At 46.1% G+C, this 19,828-nt stretch overlaps 1 protein-coding gene across 3 annotated transcripts in view; it reads right to left on the bottom strand.

The window, feature by feature from the left end:
- Positions 1 to 19,828, bottom strand: part of AAK1 (AP2 associated kinase 1) — a 94,658-nt gene extending 74,830 nt beyond the window's left edge. For all 3 annotated transcript variants that reach the window (XR_001413834.1, XR_001413835.1, XM_014958790.1), the window contains exons 1-2: positions 19,737 to 19,828; positions 19,275 to 19,615 (exon numbers count right to left, since the gene is read on the bottom strand). Coding sequence is in view for 1 of the 3 variants with exons in the window: in XM_014958790.1 (XP_014814276.1) it covers positions 19,275 to 19,437 (163 nt within the window). In the remaining 2 variants the exon portion in view is untranslated. The remainder of the gene's footprint in view (positions 1 to 19,274; positions 19,616 to 19,736) is intronic.

Below are 19,828 nucleotides of genomic sequence, written 5' to 3'. Positions count from 1 at the left end.
TTTCTCCTCAGAGCTGCTCTCCAGCAGGTCACTCCCAGCCTGTCCTGGTGCAGGGGGTTATTCCTCCCCAGGTGCAGCACCCTACACTTGACCTTGTTGAAGTTCATCAGGTTCCTCTCTGCCCAGCTCTCCAGCCTGTCCCGGTCTCGCTGGATGGTGGCACAACCTCCCGGTGTCTCAGCCAACTCTCCCAGATTTGTTCCATCAGCAAACTTGCTGAGGGTACATCCCATCGATCAGATGGAATATTCAGATTATATATATCAGATAACTATTTGAACAGCAGAGCAGGGAATAGGTATCACTGCAGGCAGGTTTTGTGCCTGCCAGACAGCAGCCCCCCACAACATGCCTGGTTTGTTCATGCTCAGGCAAAATAAAGTGACTTCACCCGTAGCCAGACAGCGTTTGAAGCACCAACTCAACACAGCACTTCAGCTGGGTTAATCATAGTCTGGAAGAGGTCTGGACTCTGGGCTGGACTCTGCCCTGAACACACAGTAAAGTAGGTTGGATTTCACAGGACCCTCAGGACCAAAGGCCTTTTCACAGGTCATTAGTGCTCCCAAAACACATGGCATTTTCCTGCTACCTTGATCCACTCCCCTCTGCAAGAAACAGCAGGTATGCTAAGAATATAGAAACAGCTTCATCCAAACACAATTAGGCAGAAGACCTTTAAAAATCCATGCTGAAGGTACCTCCCAGAGACATGAAGTGCTGTTTGCAGAGGAGCAAACAGGACAACCTTGATGATCTCCAAGCTGCATGTTTGAGCTCTGCAATAACAGCTACAGAAACATCTCCACCGATGGATGTGTCTTCCTCTGCAAACATTTTCAAGTTTTGTCTGAGGTCACATCACTTTTTTCGAAGGCTGTGTTGCATAACCCAAAGGCAGCCAGGTCTGAGGGGGAGGAATCGCTCCTCTTTTCAGTGAAGTTACTCTAATCATTGGGCTTGAAGGAGCCAACTACCAAGTCATCAATTTAAAAAAATAAAATAAAATCATTGCTTCATTTTGGCTTTTCTCCATCACCCCTCTACAAACAGATTAACAATATCCAGCATTAATAGAGCTCCTGATAAACGTTCTGGATACCACTTAAGATTTTACTCTTCAGGGGTGAATTTCTTTCCTGAGCAGGACAAACAATGCCTGTGGTTTTCCACTGAATTGTTTCCAGCTTTCTCTGTTTTAGCTCTATCTCATCCACCTCCAAGCTCTGCGTGACAGCCCGCTGTGCTTCAGTACTGAAGCTGAGGGGACAGCCAAGTGCTATTCAGATGTCCCCAACAACTGCCCTAGGAATACCTACCCTCCAGGGACAGCCAGCAAGGCATTTTAAGCTCCGGTTGTGCTAGCAGGCACTTAATTTTTAAGTGCTTTGCTGAACCAGGCACAAAGCCACTCCACACCCGCACAGTCCAAATACTTATTGATTCTTATCCATCAAGAATTATGTCATATTTTGTCCTATCTCAGAAGCCAGAAGAACTTCCTTAGCATTTACTTTCCTAAGTACAAAGGATAGGCTCACTTAATTTTTAAGTTTCCCCTCCCCAAGTCAGGGAGCTGTGATCTAGTTACAGGAAAGCAGTATCAGCTCCTCTACACAAGGTGTTTGCCACACACCATTCCCAAAACTTTACTAAAACAGAGTTCCCAGCACTCATTTTTCCCCCACAGCTGCAGCCTCAAGCCGCTGATGCGCAGACACTGCCCATCACTGGGCAACACCAGAACCAGTCTCCCTACCCCACACCTCTCACACCTCTCTCTACCACTCATTTAACAAAAAAAAAAAAAAGGAGCTTTTCCATAGTTGCATATACACAGTAATCATTTCTGATCATAAAGCACCAAAATAGGGCATCTTTTCCAGGGACAGAGCAAACCTTCAGCAAACCTCAACTTTGGAGACAGTTACTCTTCACCACAAATTAAAAAGGCCAAGGAAAACACTTTGGGCAAAGCAATAAAATAATCTACAATTGTTTAAGACAATGTACAAGTTCAGCTAATGTTAGCATCAAGCTCTGCAAGCACAGCAGGGAAAAGCACTCAGATGTGCCAGTGCTTCTCTCCTACCGCTCCTCGTGCCAGTTTTCAACAAAGGTCAAGGAATTACCCAGTCTCAGTTCTCCCCACCCATAAACCAAGGACGAAGATGGACTTGTAACTCATCTGTAGGATGGGGAAAAAACCACCAAGGTGCCCGGGGCTCTGCTCCTCAGACCCCACCAGGGCTGCTAAGCTGCAGAGACATTCAGAAAAACTTCCCGTTACTGGCAGACAGCGTTCCTGTGCCTCACAACACACCTCTCCCTGAGGAGAGGAATCTTCTCCAGCAGCTCCTGTGAGAAGCACCAGACCCTGCTCTGAGAACACAGCAATGACGGGAAGGAAAGCAAAGGGCCACTGTCCCTTACTGGTCACATCTCCTGTGTGAGGATCTTGTGCTACCCTCCACACAGGCCAATATTTGCTGGTTAATTTTTATATGGGCTTTTGATTTTAATTCTAGTTCCACTAGTCAACTATGATGGGTGTTAGGATTATAGTGCTATTTTAGAATATATTAGTGCAGACTAATATTGACATTCTGCTGTCTTTTCTTCCCCTCTTCCATGGCCCAGCAGGAGGCCGTTCCTGCAGCATACCTGCTAAAAAACGTACAATTCCAAATCCCATTTTTTCCTCCTTTCGATGAAACTTCTCCATCACTTCTGAACTCTTTGTTTCTAGGGCAGGATTTCACCTCCAAATAAGTTTTCTGTTCCATTATTACCCCTTTTTATTACCAAATGCACCCACAAACTGGGACTTGTATTGTGAAGTGCTCTGCTTTGGTACTTAACAAGGAATTAGAATGGTCAGGATCGCTGCATGTTGGTTTTTCTGCTTTATGAAGCATCTACAACACCCTAAGACAGATGTCAGCATTAACACCTTTAAAGAAAAATACAACAGCTCCCTCAAGATTTGTTTTTCAAGTGGTTCGAGATTTAAATAAGAGGCCACAGTAATGAGGCAGACTTTGCACTAGAGCTATAATACCCAAGATCTCAGCTACATCACAGAAAGTAAAGATGACACTGGTACAGCCTACGATTTACTGAGTTCAGCCTGGAACATTACCTCTGTTCCTGCTTCCTCAAGGTGGAGATTGCCAGAAACACAAGCAATTTGCAAACAAATCCTCTGTTCTTTAAGTCATGGACTTAAGAAGAGTGATGCTAGGTTAGGGAAACCTGCGATTAACAAAAAGGCAAAAAAATTAAGAACCTGACCAAAGAACACATGGGTGAACGTGACAAAATACTACTCGTATCAGCAGCGTGAAGCAAAGGCCCTGCATATACAGCTCATGTCCCCGAGCTCTGCCTCGCAGACACCAGCTCTGCAGGCCCTCTCCAGAAAGCCAATTTGTGCTGGAAGGGCACCTTCAGGTGGCCAGAAACCACCCCTCAAACTGCAGCATCTCTTAGCAAGAGGTAGCAGCAAGTCATCCCAACAGAATGCGACTGAAGGCTCACCCAGAAACCTCTCTCATTACATTTTGGGTATGGCATAACATATTACCAACATGAAGAAAGATTTTTAGAGGTTTCCCAGTACTGCCAGGTATCACAAAGGGCCCTGACTGTTGCCAAGAATCCAGTCTTAAAAGATAACATTAGATCTGTTACTCACAAGCTTGCTTCGGTCTGGTGAAAGATTAATCACCGATACAGTCGAACAGACTTTCCTACACCCTCTGCTTTTTTTAGAAGGCAGCAGGAGATCACCTGCTCCTATAAACCCTGCAGGCAAAGGGACACTTCAGCTTTCCCCAAGTGAAGACATCAGACTCACTGCAACTAAACAGATAACTGCAGGATCACTAGCATGGCCTCTGGTATTTTCTTCCCTTTTCATGGTCACGTCCACCTAAGCAGCATCCAAAAAGGTGAGCGCTTTGGGCCTTCAAAGTTCTTTTCTCCCTCCAGTGGTTTTATAGCTTTATGACTAACATATAAAACCTGCATTAAAAAGAGGATTTTACTCACACCCCAGTGGAGTTAAACGCAGGTAGGTTGAGGATGACAAGATTAACGGACAGAAGGAGGCATTCTCCAGCCTCATTTCACCTTCTCCAAACTGCAACAGGATGCTGATGAGCGACACAGGGCCACGCTGTCTCACTGTCTGGCACAGGATTTCACCTGACTCAGCCTCTCACTTACAGACAGGACTGACAATGCCCACAGTCACTCCTGACACGTCTAACGTGTTCTTCCATACACTCTTAAGCGGTTTATTCCTGGGCCATTGTTACCCTCATCAAACCCTCCACTGACTTACTTTCAACCCCAGGTTCTTACCCTACACACCACAGGCATCAGCAGGCTACTGCCAGTCCCTTCCCCACAACTCCCTCCACAGCCAGGGGTACACTATCTTACCCAGAGTGTCTGTTCCACATTACCTACCACAGAAAGAACTAAAAAGACTTCACACAATCACAGAATGGTTTGGCTTGGAAGGGACCTTAAAGGCCACCTTGTTCCAACCCCCTGCCCTGGGCAGGGACGCCTCCCACCAGACCAGGTTGCTCCAAGCCCCATCCAACCTGGCCCTGAAGCAGCGGTGGTTGCATTAATGCTCTCCTGCGTGTTTTTATTTTGTTGTTTTATTACTACATATTGGAGCATTGTTCATCATGACACTTGGGGTTTGGGATTTAATTAATGCCTATGACTCACTCTCCCACCCAATTCCATAATCCCCTGGTTATATTAGGGGATTTACATGTTATTTTATATCCATATAAGCAAAGATTATTCACCCTTAAGTTGCGTGCACAGAGAACACACAGTCTATCCTAGAGGCACAGGCTTGCATCATGTCTCAGGAGTACATGGACGTAATCAGTGTTTGCTTCCCATGATCCAGGCTACAAAATTAGGATTTTCTTTACCTTGGCTAAGCTGTGTCAACAGTTTGCAAGCTCAAGCACAGAGCAGTGTCAGGGTGTGCTCAGCCACCAACTGCAACAGAACAGGCTCATACACACAAGCCCACAGCTACCAGTGCTACTTGAATGACCTTCTGAAGGTGGCAGTAGGAACAGAGGGGTGAAACGCAGGCCACGCTGCACAGACAACAGACAAAGCAGGAGTCTCTGTGGAACCAAAAAAGCCTGAATATGGTTCTCCTGGTCTTACTACACCCAAGTTCCTCTAACTCCAAGTGGTATGTGTTTCTGAGTGCACATGTGTGGTATAAACCAGAGTCCACTTCTGAACAAGAACAAAACAAAACCCCTTATCCCCTGCCAACAGACTCTCCGGCTGAGAAAAGCAGATAATAATGCTAAACTAAACAGGTCTGCTCTCAGCCAAGATTTTCTACCTCAAAGGAAATAACAAGCTGTACTTAGTTGGGTTTTGTTTAATTTTTTTTAAAGTTATGCTAAAGCACAACAGTGCCAAGTTTAAGGGACTACTTCAATCTAAAAGGCCTGCCCCAGCACCTCCTAGGGCAGTATTTGGAGCAGGCCAGTAAGATGAACTCTACATATCAGGAGTACAAACCACTGGTCTCTACAGAGTAGAAAGCAGGGTCTCTGCACAGTACTGTAGGAGTTCTTCTTCAGCTCAAGGGCTCTAAAGCACGAAGATACAAGTCCTTATTATCCATGCAGGCCTAATAGCTAAGAAGCAAACAAGACAACAGAAAACAAAGCACCATGCTTCCTTTCCCGCACAGGAGCAGCCCCTGGGAAGCTCCCAGGCTTATTTCCAAGTGTAAAGATACAGCTCTCAGTGTCTCACCTCACCACATTCACCTGTACAGGGAGCATAAACCATTAAAACAAAACAAGAATCAGTATAGATTCTGGATGGTTTACTGGGTTTTCAGTCGTGGCTTAGTCTGCTCCTCTGAGCTGCTTCCTAAACAGCACTTTAAAAGGCTTCCTACTGGAGCGGAGATAGAATTGCTCTGGGAAACTTATCAAATCAGATCTTGAAATATCAACCGCCAATTAAATAGTCTGAACACTTAAAAGTTATCTTGAGGGCAAAGACAGAAAAAGTAAACCACTAACTCCAGCTGAAAGAGCCTCATTTGTGTAAGTAGCAATGGTCACAATCACTCAAATTTCATCCACGTTCTGACCATTTTGAGTGGCTACAGGAGCAAATCAGAGCTTCAGAACTGCAGGGAAAGTAGACAGCACCTAGATAAAGCATAAAGGACACCTAGTATTTTGAGACAGAAAACCTGAATCAGGCACAAATATCAAGAGAATCAGCTGAAACCTGCATCTCCCCAAATGAGATACCAAGCAGATGGAAAATTTGCTAAGCAGGTATATTTGCAACAAGGTCAGGAATTTAATAGTGACCATACTCCAAGACTGTAACAGTGGTACAGCTGTACAAAGTCAAGAGAGCTCAGAGTTAAACTGGGCTTAAAGGAAATGCAGCTTCTCATTTTATAAGTATTTCTAGGGTTACTTTAACTAAAGAAAATACACAAGGAACATGGACACAGGTTGCATATCCTTATCCAAGGATAGAATCCTCCTGGCATAGGACAAACTCTTGAAGAATACTCGAACTTTGCTGGGGTAGCAGCCCCATAAAATCACCAACCCACGTTTCCTCCTTGCAGAGCATGCAAGGACCACTTAAAACTCTCTTCTTCCTACCAAAGGCTGAGGCTTCACAGGGTTGTTCTGCTGCCAGAGGAAAGCAGTGTTGGGAAATCAGAGCAGCAGTTCATATTCATGCCAATGCCAGGTCATAAACTCACATTCAACCCTCCGTTCCACAGAGCCAGCCTATGGCAGAGAGAATTACACACGCAGCCCAACAGCTCCAGAGGTCTTCAGGTTTAGGCATGAAGGCTCTGCACTCTTCCACCAATGATAATCATTTTAAGCAGCAAGAAATTCTCCATGTAGCTCACATTTGAGATGGAAAAAAAACCAACGGTCTTCACAAAGTAAATTTGCACATATAAGCAATACAGTTTGCATGTTCTATGGGCTTAAAAGAAGAGGAGCCTCCACGGCTGGCCAGTACCGATCCAGGCAGCTTCAAGCTGAGCAAGCTTGCTGGCTGCAGAAAGCCCAGCATCTGCATCAGCTTTGTGCCCCATACAAAATGCAACTGCCGCACAACTGACTTAGTGGGAGGGAGGAAAGAAAAAGTTTTTTAAAAAAAACAAAAACAACGAAGCAAACACATAAAAAACCCCCTCCAGTTACAAAGGTTATCTCCAGTTCTGCCCAGTGGTTAGACAACACACACCATCAAGGCAGAGAGCTGCATTCAAAACTGCAAAGAAAGCCCAAGGTGTGCACGTGAAGCCCTGGTTTTTAGAAATTCTAGCTCTCACAGCTCCAGCTGCTGCACTGCTTAAGCTCTAGTCTTAAAACTCCACCAGACAAACTTTAAATGAGCATTAGCATATCGACCAGAGGAAAGGACCCTTTCCCCAGGTAAAACAAAGGCTCAAGCTCCTATAGAGCTCGTGGGTCAGATTTTCAGCAAGAGCAAAGCAGGGACATAGTTAGCCCTTCGCAGATTTACCATAGCTGAGAATCCTAATGTGATTATCCAATATTACCAACATAATTACAGGGCTCTTGCTTAGTGTCATTGCTGCAATAACTAGGCCATGACAAGACAGATTTAGATTTACAGGCTCCACCCTCTTCTAGGCGCTTTTAAAATAGGCAGGACATTATAGTTAATGTTAGTGTGGCAGTTATGGCCACGAGTGCATCAATTGTGCAAAATTATACAACCAGAAACATCACTCAACACAGAACAGAAGCACAGTCTTACCCTTTCCTGATTTTAGGACACCAAGACTGGTTGGCTAGGGATTGTTGTGGATTTTTCAGATGAACATTTAGTTTATTAGCTATAATGCTCACAACTGCAAACAGCCACAAAATATTTATATAGTCACAGGCATTTTCACTGCATTGATGACATGGAAAAAGCTTAACTGCCTCTTCCTCACTTCTTCGGGTTTTATTTTGATAGGTCTGATTTAAAGCTGTTTAGCTCCATTGCTTTCCATTTTTCAGGACCCTGTCTCATTACAGATCTTTAAGAGTCACTCCTCTCCCCTAGACGATACCCCTTCAACTCCCAGCCAGCTCCATGGAGAAAGTCAAAAAAGGAAGCTGTAAATCACAAAGTAGCAGAGAAAGGTGGGGAGAAAAAAATGACTGGGGGGAGGGAGGGAGTGGGAAAGAAAGGAAATTAATCTCTGCCATGGAACAGCATATTAGAAGCCTAAAATAATCAGTGGGCAAGATCCATCCTGTGCATTAACTCGGCATTCCCTTTGCAAAAGTTCTAGTCCAAGGGCAGCAATAGCTTGCCACACTACCCATCCTGCAAGAACACAGTCAGAACACAGCCTGGACACCAGAATTTAGGAGTATTAAAGTCTCTCAGCATTTGTGACAGCAATTTCATAACAAACAGCAACTCAATAAAGGTACGAACTGCTCTGGCCCTCACAGCAGGAAGCACGTTTAGACATTCACGTGGGTAGATTTGCTGGGCATGTGCTCTGCTTTATGGTCTTGTGCATCCGATTCCTCCCCGACAGGCAGAGCTGGAAACCCAAAGCTGATGGTGCAGCGTTTTATTACTATGCAGCAAGATACACAGCTTCCAAGTAGATTACTTGGCAAAGCAGATCAGTCCCTCTATATTGTGACAATTTTAGGCCTTGAACTTCCACTGTAAGACCGAAAAAAAATAAAAATTAATGGGTCATGAATAACTTGCAGCTTTAAAAAAAAATATAGTAATTTGTTTATGTATCAGTCAGCCCTCTAAAAAGCACATTTCAGCTGCTATCATTCCAAGCAGCTGCTAATAGCATCTGAGACCTCGTTCATCTCCAAGTGAAAACAGGAATGGCATAAACATGCTGCAGAGCATCACTGGTTTTGAGTGAACACGACTGGAACTGCAAAGCCAGCAAGAAGCTGCAGCAACTGCACGCAGCTGAAAAGCTTCACTGGAAAGGCAAGGAAGTGGTGAATCACGTCCACAGGAGAGGAGAGAAAAAACAAAACTAGTTGAGCTGAGAGCAGGTGGCAGCTGGAGGTGGAGAGGAAGGAGGAAGCAAAGCAAAGTTGGCCAGGGCTTAAACTGGGTTTTAACTGGACTTGCTTGCAAGGGCCATCCAAGGAATGCTTACTGGGGCCCTCAAGTGCTATGGAAACAGCAAACTCCACTTGGGAAGCAATTATGCAAGGATCCAAAGAGAGCTCATGGCAACAGACAAGTTAGACATTTAGGAATTTTGATCGCTATGGTAGCACCCAGACATCCCCACTGAGCAAAGCAGCATGAAAAACACAGGGGAAACCCTAAAACATACCTGCTAGGAAAAGCTCAAGCTTAGCTAACATGGGACTGTAAGAGCTTCACAACAGCATATGGAGGTTTGTGCCAAACATGTTTCTTCTACTTAAACCCAGGAATGCAGATTTCAACCTTTTCAGGTCTACCACATAACTACAGGTATACTCTTAAGCCACAGAAGTGCCATCTCACTGAGTAACAGGAAAACACAACTTAAGGGCCACATAATATTCCTCTAGAAGAGGATATGCTAATCAAAGCCTGAAGACAGCAATGAACTCTTCAACTCCTCAGTACACGCCAAGCATGGAAAGAGGTATCTACTGTCCCACCAGGCAGCTCTCAGGGAATTCAAACCCTTAGGTACAGTCCGGAGCACTCAGTATCCACCATTCAGCACAGGGAAAAATAAAACAGATTTAAAAAAAACCAATATATATATATGTATCAGCCTTACATGAAGCAGGACTTTGCATTTTTCCACATATACCCAGGTGAGGAAGGAGAGAGATACGAGTAGGCATATGCCTGCCCAGTCATTTGTCAGATGTCCAGAAACAGGAAAGGGTTGCAGGGGTCCAGAACCTGCAGTCTTGTGACTGTTACTCACAAGCCCCATAATTCTTAGGGATTTAATTCATCAGCTCAAATGAACTTACATAACTGCTTGAGAATCCCAATTCACTTGTAATATACCAATATATGCACTTCTAGCCTGCTCAGGAGCAAAAAAAGCTTCGAAGGTACAACGTTAACCACTTCTTGTGTTGTTAAGTTTAAAAAAAAAAAGCAAAAGGTAGAAAACCACCATCTGTCCCGCTCCAAAAATAGCATCATTTTAATTTTAAAAAAATCCAATACATGTTTAATCCTGTCACATGTTCCGTTGAACGCTGTGTGAGCAAGATTGAGTTTGTGTGTTTCCTGTGGTCTCTGAATAACATCAGTTTGTCAGAAGACACTGTGTGTTAATTATCACGTCATGATCAGCTGTAAGATTACAGTTGTTTGCACCCAGCGACACGACTCCTCCGGCAGCAGCACATGAGCATGTTTTGGTACCAAAGGCAAATGTTGAGCCTCAGCAGGCACAGGCAGGGGCAGCCAGGCACCTCCCAGGAGCACGGACAGTCTTTGTTCTGTGCTTGCATGATGTGACACAGGGCCCTAGTCCCTGATAAAAGTTCCTCGATACTATGGTGACATGAATAGTAATGACACTGGGGTAAAAACACCAGACAAGGAGTTACATTTGCATTTAATACAAGGCTTCGTCACTGCTTTCCTACATAGCCCTTATCACATTGCTACATCTTCGTTCTCATTTGTAAAATAATTTGATAAGCTTTTCCTCCACCATCTGTTTGTCTACTTTGCAGAGAGGGGAAGAGGAACAACCACGCACAGAGCCACACGTCGCATGACACTAGTACACAGGAGCCTGTGTTCGCTGAAGAGCAGAGACAGCACAGCAGTTCAAACTACAACTGGTAACCAGGTACAGAAACAGAAGGGTAAACTCATATCCAGATATTTGTAAGTACATCTTCTAACCCAAAAGCAACAGCTAAAGGCCAAAAGAAAGGCTCTGTCTTTCAGCGGATTTTTCTTACCGAAAATACACACTCAAGGCACCCCAGGAATGAGTCTGATCCAAGTCTTACTGCCTTTTCCCTCTACCATACTGTCCCTCTTTCCCCCTTTGTCACTCCACAGTCCACACAGCAGTGCTCTGCCATGCACTTTTGTTTGTTTGTTTCCTCACAAACACAATCAATAAAAATAAGAACATGAGAACCAGCAGGATCTCACCAGTTGAGAACTGGGGCTGGCTTCTTGCATCATCTTACACTCGCTGACTTTGTGGAAGTGCTGCAATGAACACACAGCCACAAAAGAGCTGAAGTCAGAACACACTCAGCTTTGCAAGTGGTGATTCCTAAAATTCCCAAGGAATACTCAGTGCACCTCAGCTACCACCCACATCAGGAGCATCCTGCTGGCACCACCTGCATCAGGGAACTGGCACAGAGACATGGGGTGAGTTGAGGAGGTACCAGTCGGGTGTGTAAGTCATCTCACAGGGCATTTGCAGAACTCTACTCAAAGCAACAGGGATCCTACCAACAGAGAACCTTCCCATCCCACCCACCGAGCTGTCCTTGTTTATCTCTGCTTATCCACTGCCTTTACCCCAACTGTCTGCCCAAAGAGACATGGCACTACCTCTTCCCTTCCACCACCAACTCCTGCCTTGTGCTGAATCCCAGAGCACTGGCTATTCCTCGTTATTCATCTCCTCCCCGCACACCACACGTACGCGTGCCTCACAGGACGTGCTACGACATCTGGGTAAACAAGAAAGGCAGGTGTGTCAGCACATCGGTGTATGCACGCAAACACGTGCTTTCACAGATCCCTCTCCTAAATTAAAGAGAAATTCTCTTTAAGGATTTTGCCATATCTTTCATGTCACCGCTCATTTGAACATCCCCTGGTATTAGACACTTATTGCCAAAGGTCTTGCTTGAGGGTGGCAGAGAACTGGAATAGGCTTCCCAGGGAGGTGGTGGAGTCTCCTTCTCTGAAGACATTCAAAACCTGCCTGGACACATTCCTGTGGGTCCTGCTTTTACAGGGGGGGATGGACTAGATGATCTCCAGAAGTCCCTTCCAACCCCATACCACTCTGTGATTCTGTCATGAAGACAGTTACTAGACCAGAGCTCAAGGGTCAACAGCAGCCACCAGTATCTTTGTGTGAACACACTGTGGTCATAAGGCAGGGATTTCCTGTCAGTCCAGCTCACTCCTCCAAAGCAGCAGCTAAACACTGGAAGGAAGGTCTTTATTTCTAAAGCACTTCCTAAGTCAGGAGCAATTAATCCTTCAGAGCTCATGGCAGGTAACTGAAGTATCACTGACTTCGCAGGTAGGTCGCCCAGAGAAGAGGCATAAAGCAGTAAGTCTGCACTTCTGTGCTCCTCCCACTTCAGCACCCATTATTTGTGTTTAAGAATTATAAAACACTTTGAAAGTCTTGAGTTTTACATCACCATCACTCCTGCAACATCTGAAGAGCTTCCCTGCACAATCCAGAGCAGCAGTACGGTCACAAAACCAGGTACACCACGTCAAACCCAGGGCTCATCTCGCTTGCTATGGTGCTTTGAACAGAAACTGATGTTCAGGGAGAGTCCGAACATCTGAAAGCCTCTCCCTAAGAGCACATCCTGCTTCTCACAGAGCATTCTGCACTTCTTTAAGAGACAAGCTCCAGGTTTATTTTACTGCTGTCATTAGCTTTGTGCAGCAGAAGCACATGACAACCTTGCAAGCATCATTTAGCTTACAGAAGTAAAGGAGATACAAGCTAAGGTTTCATCTGAATAACAGCTGTGCATTTACATAGCTTCAGAAGATCACATCTCTCACTATCACACCCTGGAGAACAGCATGCCAGATTGCTTTCAGTTCACACAGGCACATTTTGGGGTCCCCTCCCTATCACAGTCCTACAAGCCCCAAATAAGAAATAAAACCAGAGTGTTCCCACTGATGAATGAAGGAAGATCAGCTCTACCTGTCCTCGTCACAGCACGGGCTCCCAGCTCAGCTGCCAGGTGGAGGTACATGCACACCAAGTCTCTGCTCGGGGAACTCAGCTGCTGATGGCGTTTTTTATTTTTAATCTATGAGATCACCCATCACCAGTATGTAATTTGTTTCTGCAAAATCATGAAGCAAACCAGATGCTATGAGTATCTTGTTCCAAAGAAGTCTTTAATCCAATCCTGTGACACATGGCCCGGGGTCCTGATGTCAGCATGGGTTCTGCCACAGAGCAAGCGTAAATTTATGCCCAAATCACATGTGTGCCAAGAGCACGTCCATTTAAAACACACAGAGGCAGCATTTGAGAGAAAACACAGACTGCAATTAAAGCACTCGATCTGGAAGGCCAGAGATCAATTCCTGACTTGGCCACACATACTCTGCATTGCTTCACCTTCATATCTCAGTATATTATTTCCCAGTAGCCCTAAAAGGAACAGAAGGACATTTTCATGGCCTGTGCCAGGGCTCAGATACTCTGGCAACAGGGTGGCAACACATTAGAGGAGCTGCAGCAGCTCTCCTCTGCTTTCATTCTACTGCATCATACCATAGGCAGCTAACAATAACCTTCATTTCCTTTAGTGGCAATTCCTGGACCTCCCACAAAATGAGAAAAGGAAAGTTTGTGTAATGATAAAAAAGCCACAAATGAGAGAGAATTACATTGCAACTGTGTTTAACTTAAGCCCTTCCAAATCTTTTTCTTGTGCTTGTAAATCACTGTCAGTATTGTTCCTACAATCAAAAAAGTACGGCAGCCAGTATCTGATTTAAAAAGGTATGTTTCCAAAATAATAATACTGCCACAAGAACATCCTGTGCTTCCCCCCATCCAAGGAAGAAGGCCTTCTTTCCTGGGAAACTTATTTATTCAGTTACCTCTCGTTATCAAAAGATAATTCCTCCATAAACAGAGTTTGCTTACGGCATGTTTCTCCTCAGAGACTTCCTGTCTCCCTCCGCATGTGAAACACAAGTAAACACTTACTTAGTACAAATGAAGGCAAATTGGTTGTGACTTTCCAGGAGCGCAGCAGCAAGTCCTGCAGCTGGCAAGCTGCTCTTCCAACACAAGGCCTCAGCCTGTCCATATCACTATTTTCAACTGGAAAAAGTCATTCAAAGGAAGCAGCTTCTAGTCCTGACGCAAGCGTGCACCACCTAGTCAGTCCTGACCCCTTATTAGCCATGATTAATGCAGGTGCGTGAGCCCGGAAGGCAGCAAGTGCTAAACCCAAAGTGGATTCCAGCTTGTCTTCAGCACATTTATAACTTACCACCTGCTCTCTTCTCTGCTGAGAAGCTCCTGCACAAAGGGGAGAAGCCCACGACACAATGAAAACATTGCAGCAGAACCCGTTCTCCTTAGATCCAGAACATCATTGCTGGTGTTGCAACCAGAGGTTAGTAACCTGCTCAGATAGAACACCTACAACATGTATGCAAGACCCAAATTGGATAGTTAAACCCTGTATTTTCCACAGCCAGAATCCCAAAACTAAGCTTTCTTATACCAAGTAACTGACAACTTCATAAGGCTGTTGCAGGACTGAACTGAATTAGAAACTATTTTGTTTTAACATGGAAGGCTCTTTCTGGGTAGACAGCTTCAGAAGACTCATCCCCCCCCAACTGCACTGAGCTAACACTGCCATTAAACATGCTTTTAGCTAATATAACTGTTGCGTAAGAAACAGCCACCCCCATGTACAAACCCAGACCCATTCTCTGACATGTTGCATAAAGCTTACAAGTGAGGTTAGAAGATGTGAGTCTCTGGGATAGGCAACTTCTTACACAGCTAAATCCACTAACACCTTCTTTTCCTTCCTGATTACATCTCAGGACATGGCACACACTCTGCCCCAGCAGGATCTGTGCTGCTAAAAGCACCAAAGCACCTGGGATACCTCGACGTTTACCAAATAACTCACTTGAGATTCTTCACCAGTTTGCCTGGCTTGCACACTTAAAGCCAGGCTACTGCAAGACAGAGGAGCCGATACCCTACCTCGCAGCACAGAGTGCAGCACACATGCCCTGCCTCACAAGGTACACAGGAAAAGCAAGTAGGAAAAAAAAAAAAATCACATGTCCCATTCCAAGAGGAGAAATAGTTTAATTCCTAATCCAAATGTCACTGGTCAGCTGATCAGCAGCTAGGACTTGGCAGAAGCTAGAAGGCAATAACTGACAAAATACATTTCAAAGCGACATCTTGAACCAAACCACCCTGGAACTGGGTTGAGGGTCATGTAAATCTGCAAAATTTACCTTGGATGGGGCTTGCTTCCAAGTGAAGTTATTTCAGAAGCTGCTCACCTTTACACGAGAAGCTGAAGGCTGACAGTGACTTCAGGTTACGGTGCTGTACGCTCTAAGGAAAGGGAGTGCTGGGGGTAAACCAGGCAGGGGGTGGCAGAAATCCTCTGTAATTAGCCCAGGCACACATTTCACAGCTCAGGGGGCCACCTGCCTGACTGGACACAGGTTGTGCATTCACTGCCTTACCAAGCTCTCCATACACATGCTGGCCTGCACGTTTGCTAAAGAAAACCCTCATGAAACCTTCTCACAATATCCATTTCTTCAAAAAGGAGTAAAAAGTGCAGCTTGCAAATTTAAGCTGATTTTGCATTGGTTTATAATGACTACCATTAAATGCTTTGAAATACACATAAGCCAGCAGCACACACATAGGCATTTATCTGAAAAAAATCTCAGTGAAATATTTGACATTAAACCTGAATCCCCTCACTTATACATTTTAAGGGGAAAAGGCTACAAGTAGCACGTTTAGAAAAATATTAATTGAAAGAGTGACTTTTTACAGACCTGATGAAACGCAGCCTGTACCTTTTGCTAGAGGCAGACCAAGACAAAAAAAATCCTAGCTCGAAAACGCACCCCATCAGTGCTCGTTCAGCAGCCACATACTACGTTGCAGGTTCACAGAGTAACACAAAACACTGAAAACTGGACCCTGGGGCAATCCCCACCTTGTTTGATGTAGCTCAGAGGAGCACCTGTGGCTGCGGTACTCTGCCACACACTCACATCCCACAACCTCCTTCACAAATTTCTGATTTCTGGCAACACCCTTCGAAATGTTTCTGCTGCTCCTCACCACAGAGACACCATCCTCCGTCCAGCTCCAGCATGGGGTTCGGGTTTTTTCCCTCCCCTACACACAGGCAGAAACAAAAAGCAGCATCCAATCTGATCACACTGTTTTGGTTTCTTTTCACAAACAAAACAGTCAGATAGTAGCCTGACTCACCCACACACTCAAAGGCCTCCAGGGCATTCACCTTAGCTCCCCAAAACACCAGTCACCTTAAAGCCAGTAACAGCCTCCTCAGCCCATTCTGGGTCACTACTCTGATGCTGCCACTTCAACCTTGGCCTTGCAAAAGTCCAAGGCCAGCAGTGCTGACCTCCTACAGCAATTAATCCTTGTGCAAACTTTGAGGGGTATTTCTCAAGAGATTATTTGTGCTATTCCATGGATTAGAGCAAGACAACTACAAAGACTCAATTAAGAATCACCTATTGCAATAGACTGTTCACCAAAAAATACTGATTCACCAGTACTATAACACCACGGACAAACGACCATTCAAGTTCCTTTTATATTATTCCCATCTACTTCCTTCCCTGCCCCGGAATGCGAGTATCCAGACATAACTATTTTTAAGGGGGGTGGGGGATGCACATAACCGCAGTGGATATTTTGGGGGATCTACGCAAGACTGTGAGCACGGGGAGACATCTGCCATCTGGCAGACTTCACAGTGCCTGCATTAAGGACTCCCATCCTGGCCCAGGGAGCAGGCATCCTCAGCAGGGTTGGTCGGCAGAATTGAGGGTGACCAGTCACAGCTCTGACAGACAGAGGTAAATCCCAACACTTTCATTCCAAAAGTTCTGGTTCAACCAGTTCCTCAGGCGTGCAACTCAAGTCTCCCCCACACCATCCATCATAATTTCAGAGACTCTTTCTTTTAAGCCACTTTTACATCTCATTTATTTTCTATTATTTTCTCTTCACATGCTGCACCAAAACACAGGCCTCTCCTCTCCCTTCTAAAGCAATGGTGATGAGAGATGTTTCTTTCCCAGACAGGATACTCCACCTCCTCCTACAAAGTGCTTCCCAGGGGACTCTCCCTTTTAGTAGAAATAGCCAAGACTTCACAAGTTGCCTTTTCAACACTGCTGAACCACCAAGATTCATTGCAGATACAAAAAAAAGTTTTCCAGCCAAGGACTCAGACGTCAGTAGTGCAGGGACTGTGCTGCCACAGAGCTCCCCAGGTCTCCAGCTGAGTCAGTGAAAAAATGCTGTTTACCAGCACTTGGGGAGCACCCGCAGCTACACCAAAAGGCCAGAGGTACACAAGGCTGCAGCACTTCTGACCCATGTCAAGTCCCCGGGATGACCTACATTTCCTATAAAGGAAATGGCATTTTCACTCCTCTGTTCCCATCAAAAGGCAACAACCTGCAAACCTACGGGCCACCCTGGCTCTTGTTCCCTTGGAGACTTCACTAACCAGCAGAAGGGGTTCGGACTGCTCGCACCAGGAGTCTACAACACTTGCACAGCACATCTCATCAAAAGAGCTTCCTTTGCCTTACAGCGTGGGCAGGAAGAGAACACAGCACCTATTTTACAGGCCTGCTGCACCTTGCTTGGCCTGTGCAGGCAGATCTAGGAGTTGTAGCCCACACCAGGCCATGCTCCATCCCAGACGCCAGCAAAGAAAGCAGGAGTCACAGGGAAAAGCCCCCACAAGCAGCAGTTCCTCCAGGACAGCAAGGTACAGACACATCTCCCACGCAATCTGTGCTACCACCTCGCTCCTTTAGTGGCTGCAGCTCAGGCCGAGCAGGAGAGGGCCCAGTGACACACACAGGCTGGCTTCCTGGTGCTGTCAGCACCGGGGCAGAACCTGCCAACAGATTATTCATCAGAAAAAAAGCCTCTGTTTTCCTGTGTTACCAGGATGAGGTCAACCTGCAATTAAAAAAAAAGCCTGTGACAGTTTCTCAGGTTTAGCTCTTGTAGTTCCTAAGCTTCTAGGGCCAAAAGGGCCTTGGAAATATCAGCCAAGGCAAACCTATATTGCAAATTTCAAGTCAGGAAAAAAAGAAAAATAAAATCACTATAGTTACTAGCTGAAGGACTGCTTTTGGTGCTCCCATCAGCTCAGCAAGCAGCAGAACATATCAGAAATCACATCTGAAAGATGGTCAGAGACCTATTTGCTTGTAAACTGTAGGGACTTTTTACAAACCTGAACGCACACGGAGTCCCTTTTCCATTTTAGGGTTCTTTCTGTAAAAGCCAACGCAGGTCCTCCCACTCAGCTCTCATAAAGCCGCTACCCTCTCCCTCACAATTACAAGATCAAAACAAAACGCTGTTTTGACTGAAATGGCAAAGGATGCTACGCAGGAGATGGACCAGGAGCAGGTCTAAGGAGGCCAATGTCTCTCTGAAGGTCGAGGCTAAGGTTACCAGCCAGAGCCATTCCTAAGGTTCCTTAGAACCCAAACAAATGAAATGTAAAATTACAGTTAAAGCAGCAGCACTGGTTACAATCTTAACAAACACCACTGGCAGCACTGCAAGCACACGTAAAGGGTTTTATAATCCCTACTGATAATTTTTAGCTAATTATTTTATTTTGGAAAACAAGTGCAATTGGGATTACTGCTTCCCCTGCAGAAAGCCCACACAAACAGAAATCCCTCATCCCAGACCACAGCCAGCTCTGCTCAGCCCACCAGTGTTTTATTCCTCTCTGCTTAAGGTAGGAAAGGAGGCAACTGGATGAAGAAAGTTAGAGTGAAGACCACCACTTTCTTTATTGACAGTACCTTGCTCTGCACCAAAACATTTGACAATTTTGGGTTTGGGTTTGTCGGTTGGTTTTTTTTAAAAAAAATCAACCTCCCAGTTTAGGGAAGGTGGGAAACAATTACATTCTGAGATCCCCTCAATTTCTACAGCATTAAAAAAAAAACCCAAACACAAACCAAACCCCCAGTGGGCTTACACATAGGAAGATCAGAAGTGCCAGTTTGCAGATGCCCCTGGATGGCAAGTCTGTCAAGGACAATAAAATATCTGGGGAGCCGGGGATAGAGGGGGAGGTGGAGTGCACGGGAAAGGCCAAAGCCTCCTTCTCCAGCTTTGTGAGGGAGAGGGGGAGGGATAAGAAGCAAAGGCCCCGCGAGAGGCCCAGGGCTCTTACCTTCCGCCAGCACCTCGTCCACCGTCACCTGATGCCGGCCGATGCTGAACACCCGCCCGATGTACCCGCTGCCCGGGCCGCCGCTGCCGCCGCCGCCGCCGCTGGTCCCCGACCCGGGGCCAGAGCCACCCTGCTCCCGACGCGAGTCGAAAAACTTCTTCATTTCTCAGGAGGCAGCAGCAGCAGCTGCCTGGTTAATGGGGGCGATGCTATTTTTAAGGTCCTAAACCCCTTCCTTGTCCCTGCTGCAGCCCGGCCGGGCCCGGCGAGGGAGACCCAGGGCCGCTCGCCTTGCGGGGCCGAGCCGAGCCGAGGCGCGGTGTCCTCCGGGGGATTCACACCTGCAAAACCACAGGGGGAAGGCGGGTGACGGGAGGGGAAAGGCAGTAACCCCCAGGGCACGGCCCGGGCCGCCGCAGCCCCCTCAGGCAGCCCCGACTGACAGGTCCCCCCGCCCGGTACCTCTCTGCGGGCGGGGGGTGCCTCCATGCACCCCAGGGCCGGCCTGCCGCAGCCCCCCTAGGCTGCCCGCGGCGGGTCACGGCGGGGGCCGC

This window comes from Calidris pugnax, unplaced genomic scaffold, assembly GCF_001431845.1.
Source record: "Calidris pugnax isolate Ruff unplaced genomic scaffold, ASM143184v1 scaffold244, whole genome shotgun sequence".
Taxonomy (NCBI): Eukaryota; Metazoa; Chordata; class Aves; order Charadriiformes; family Scolopacidae; genus Calidris; species Calidris pugnax.
This window is presented reverse-complemented; position numbering and strand designations above follow the sequence as displayed.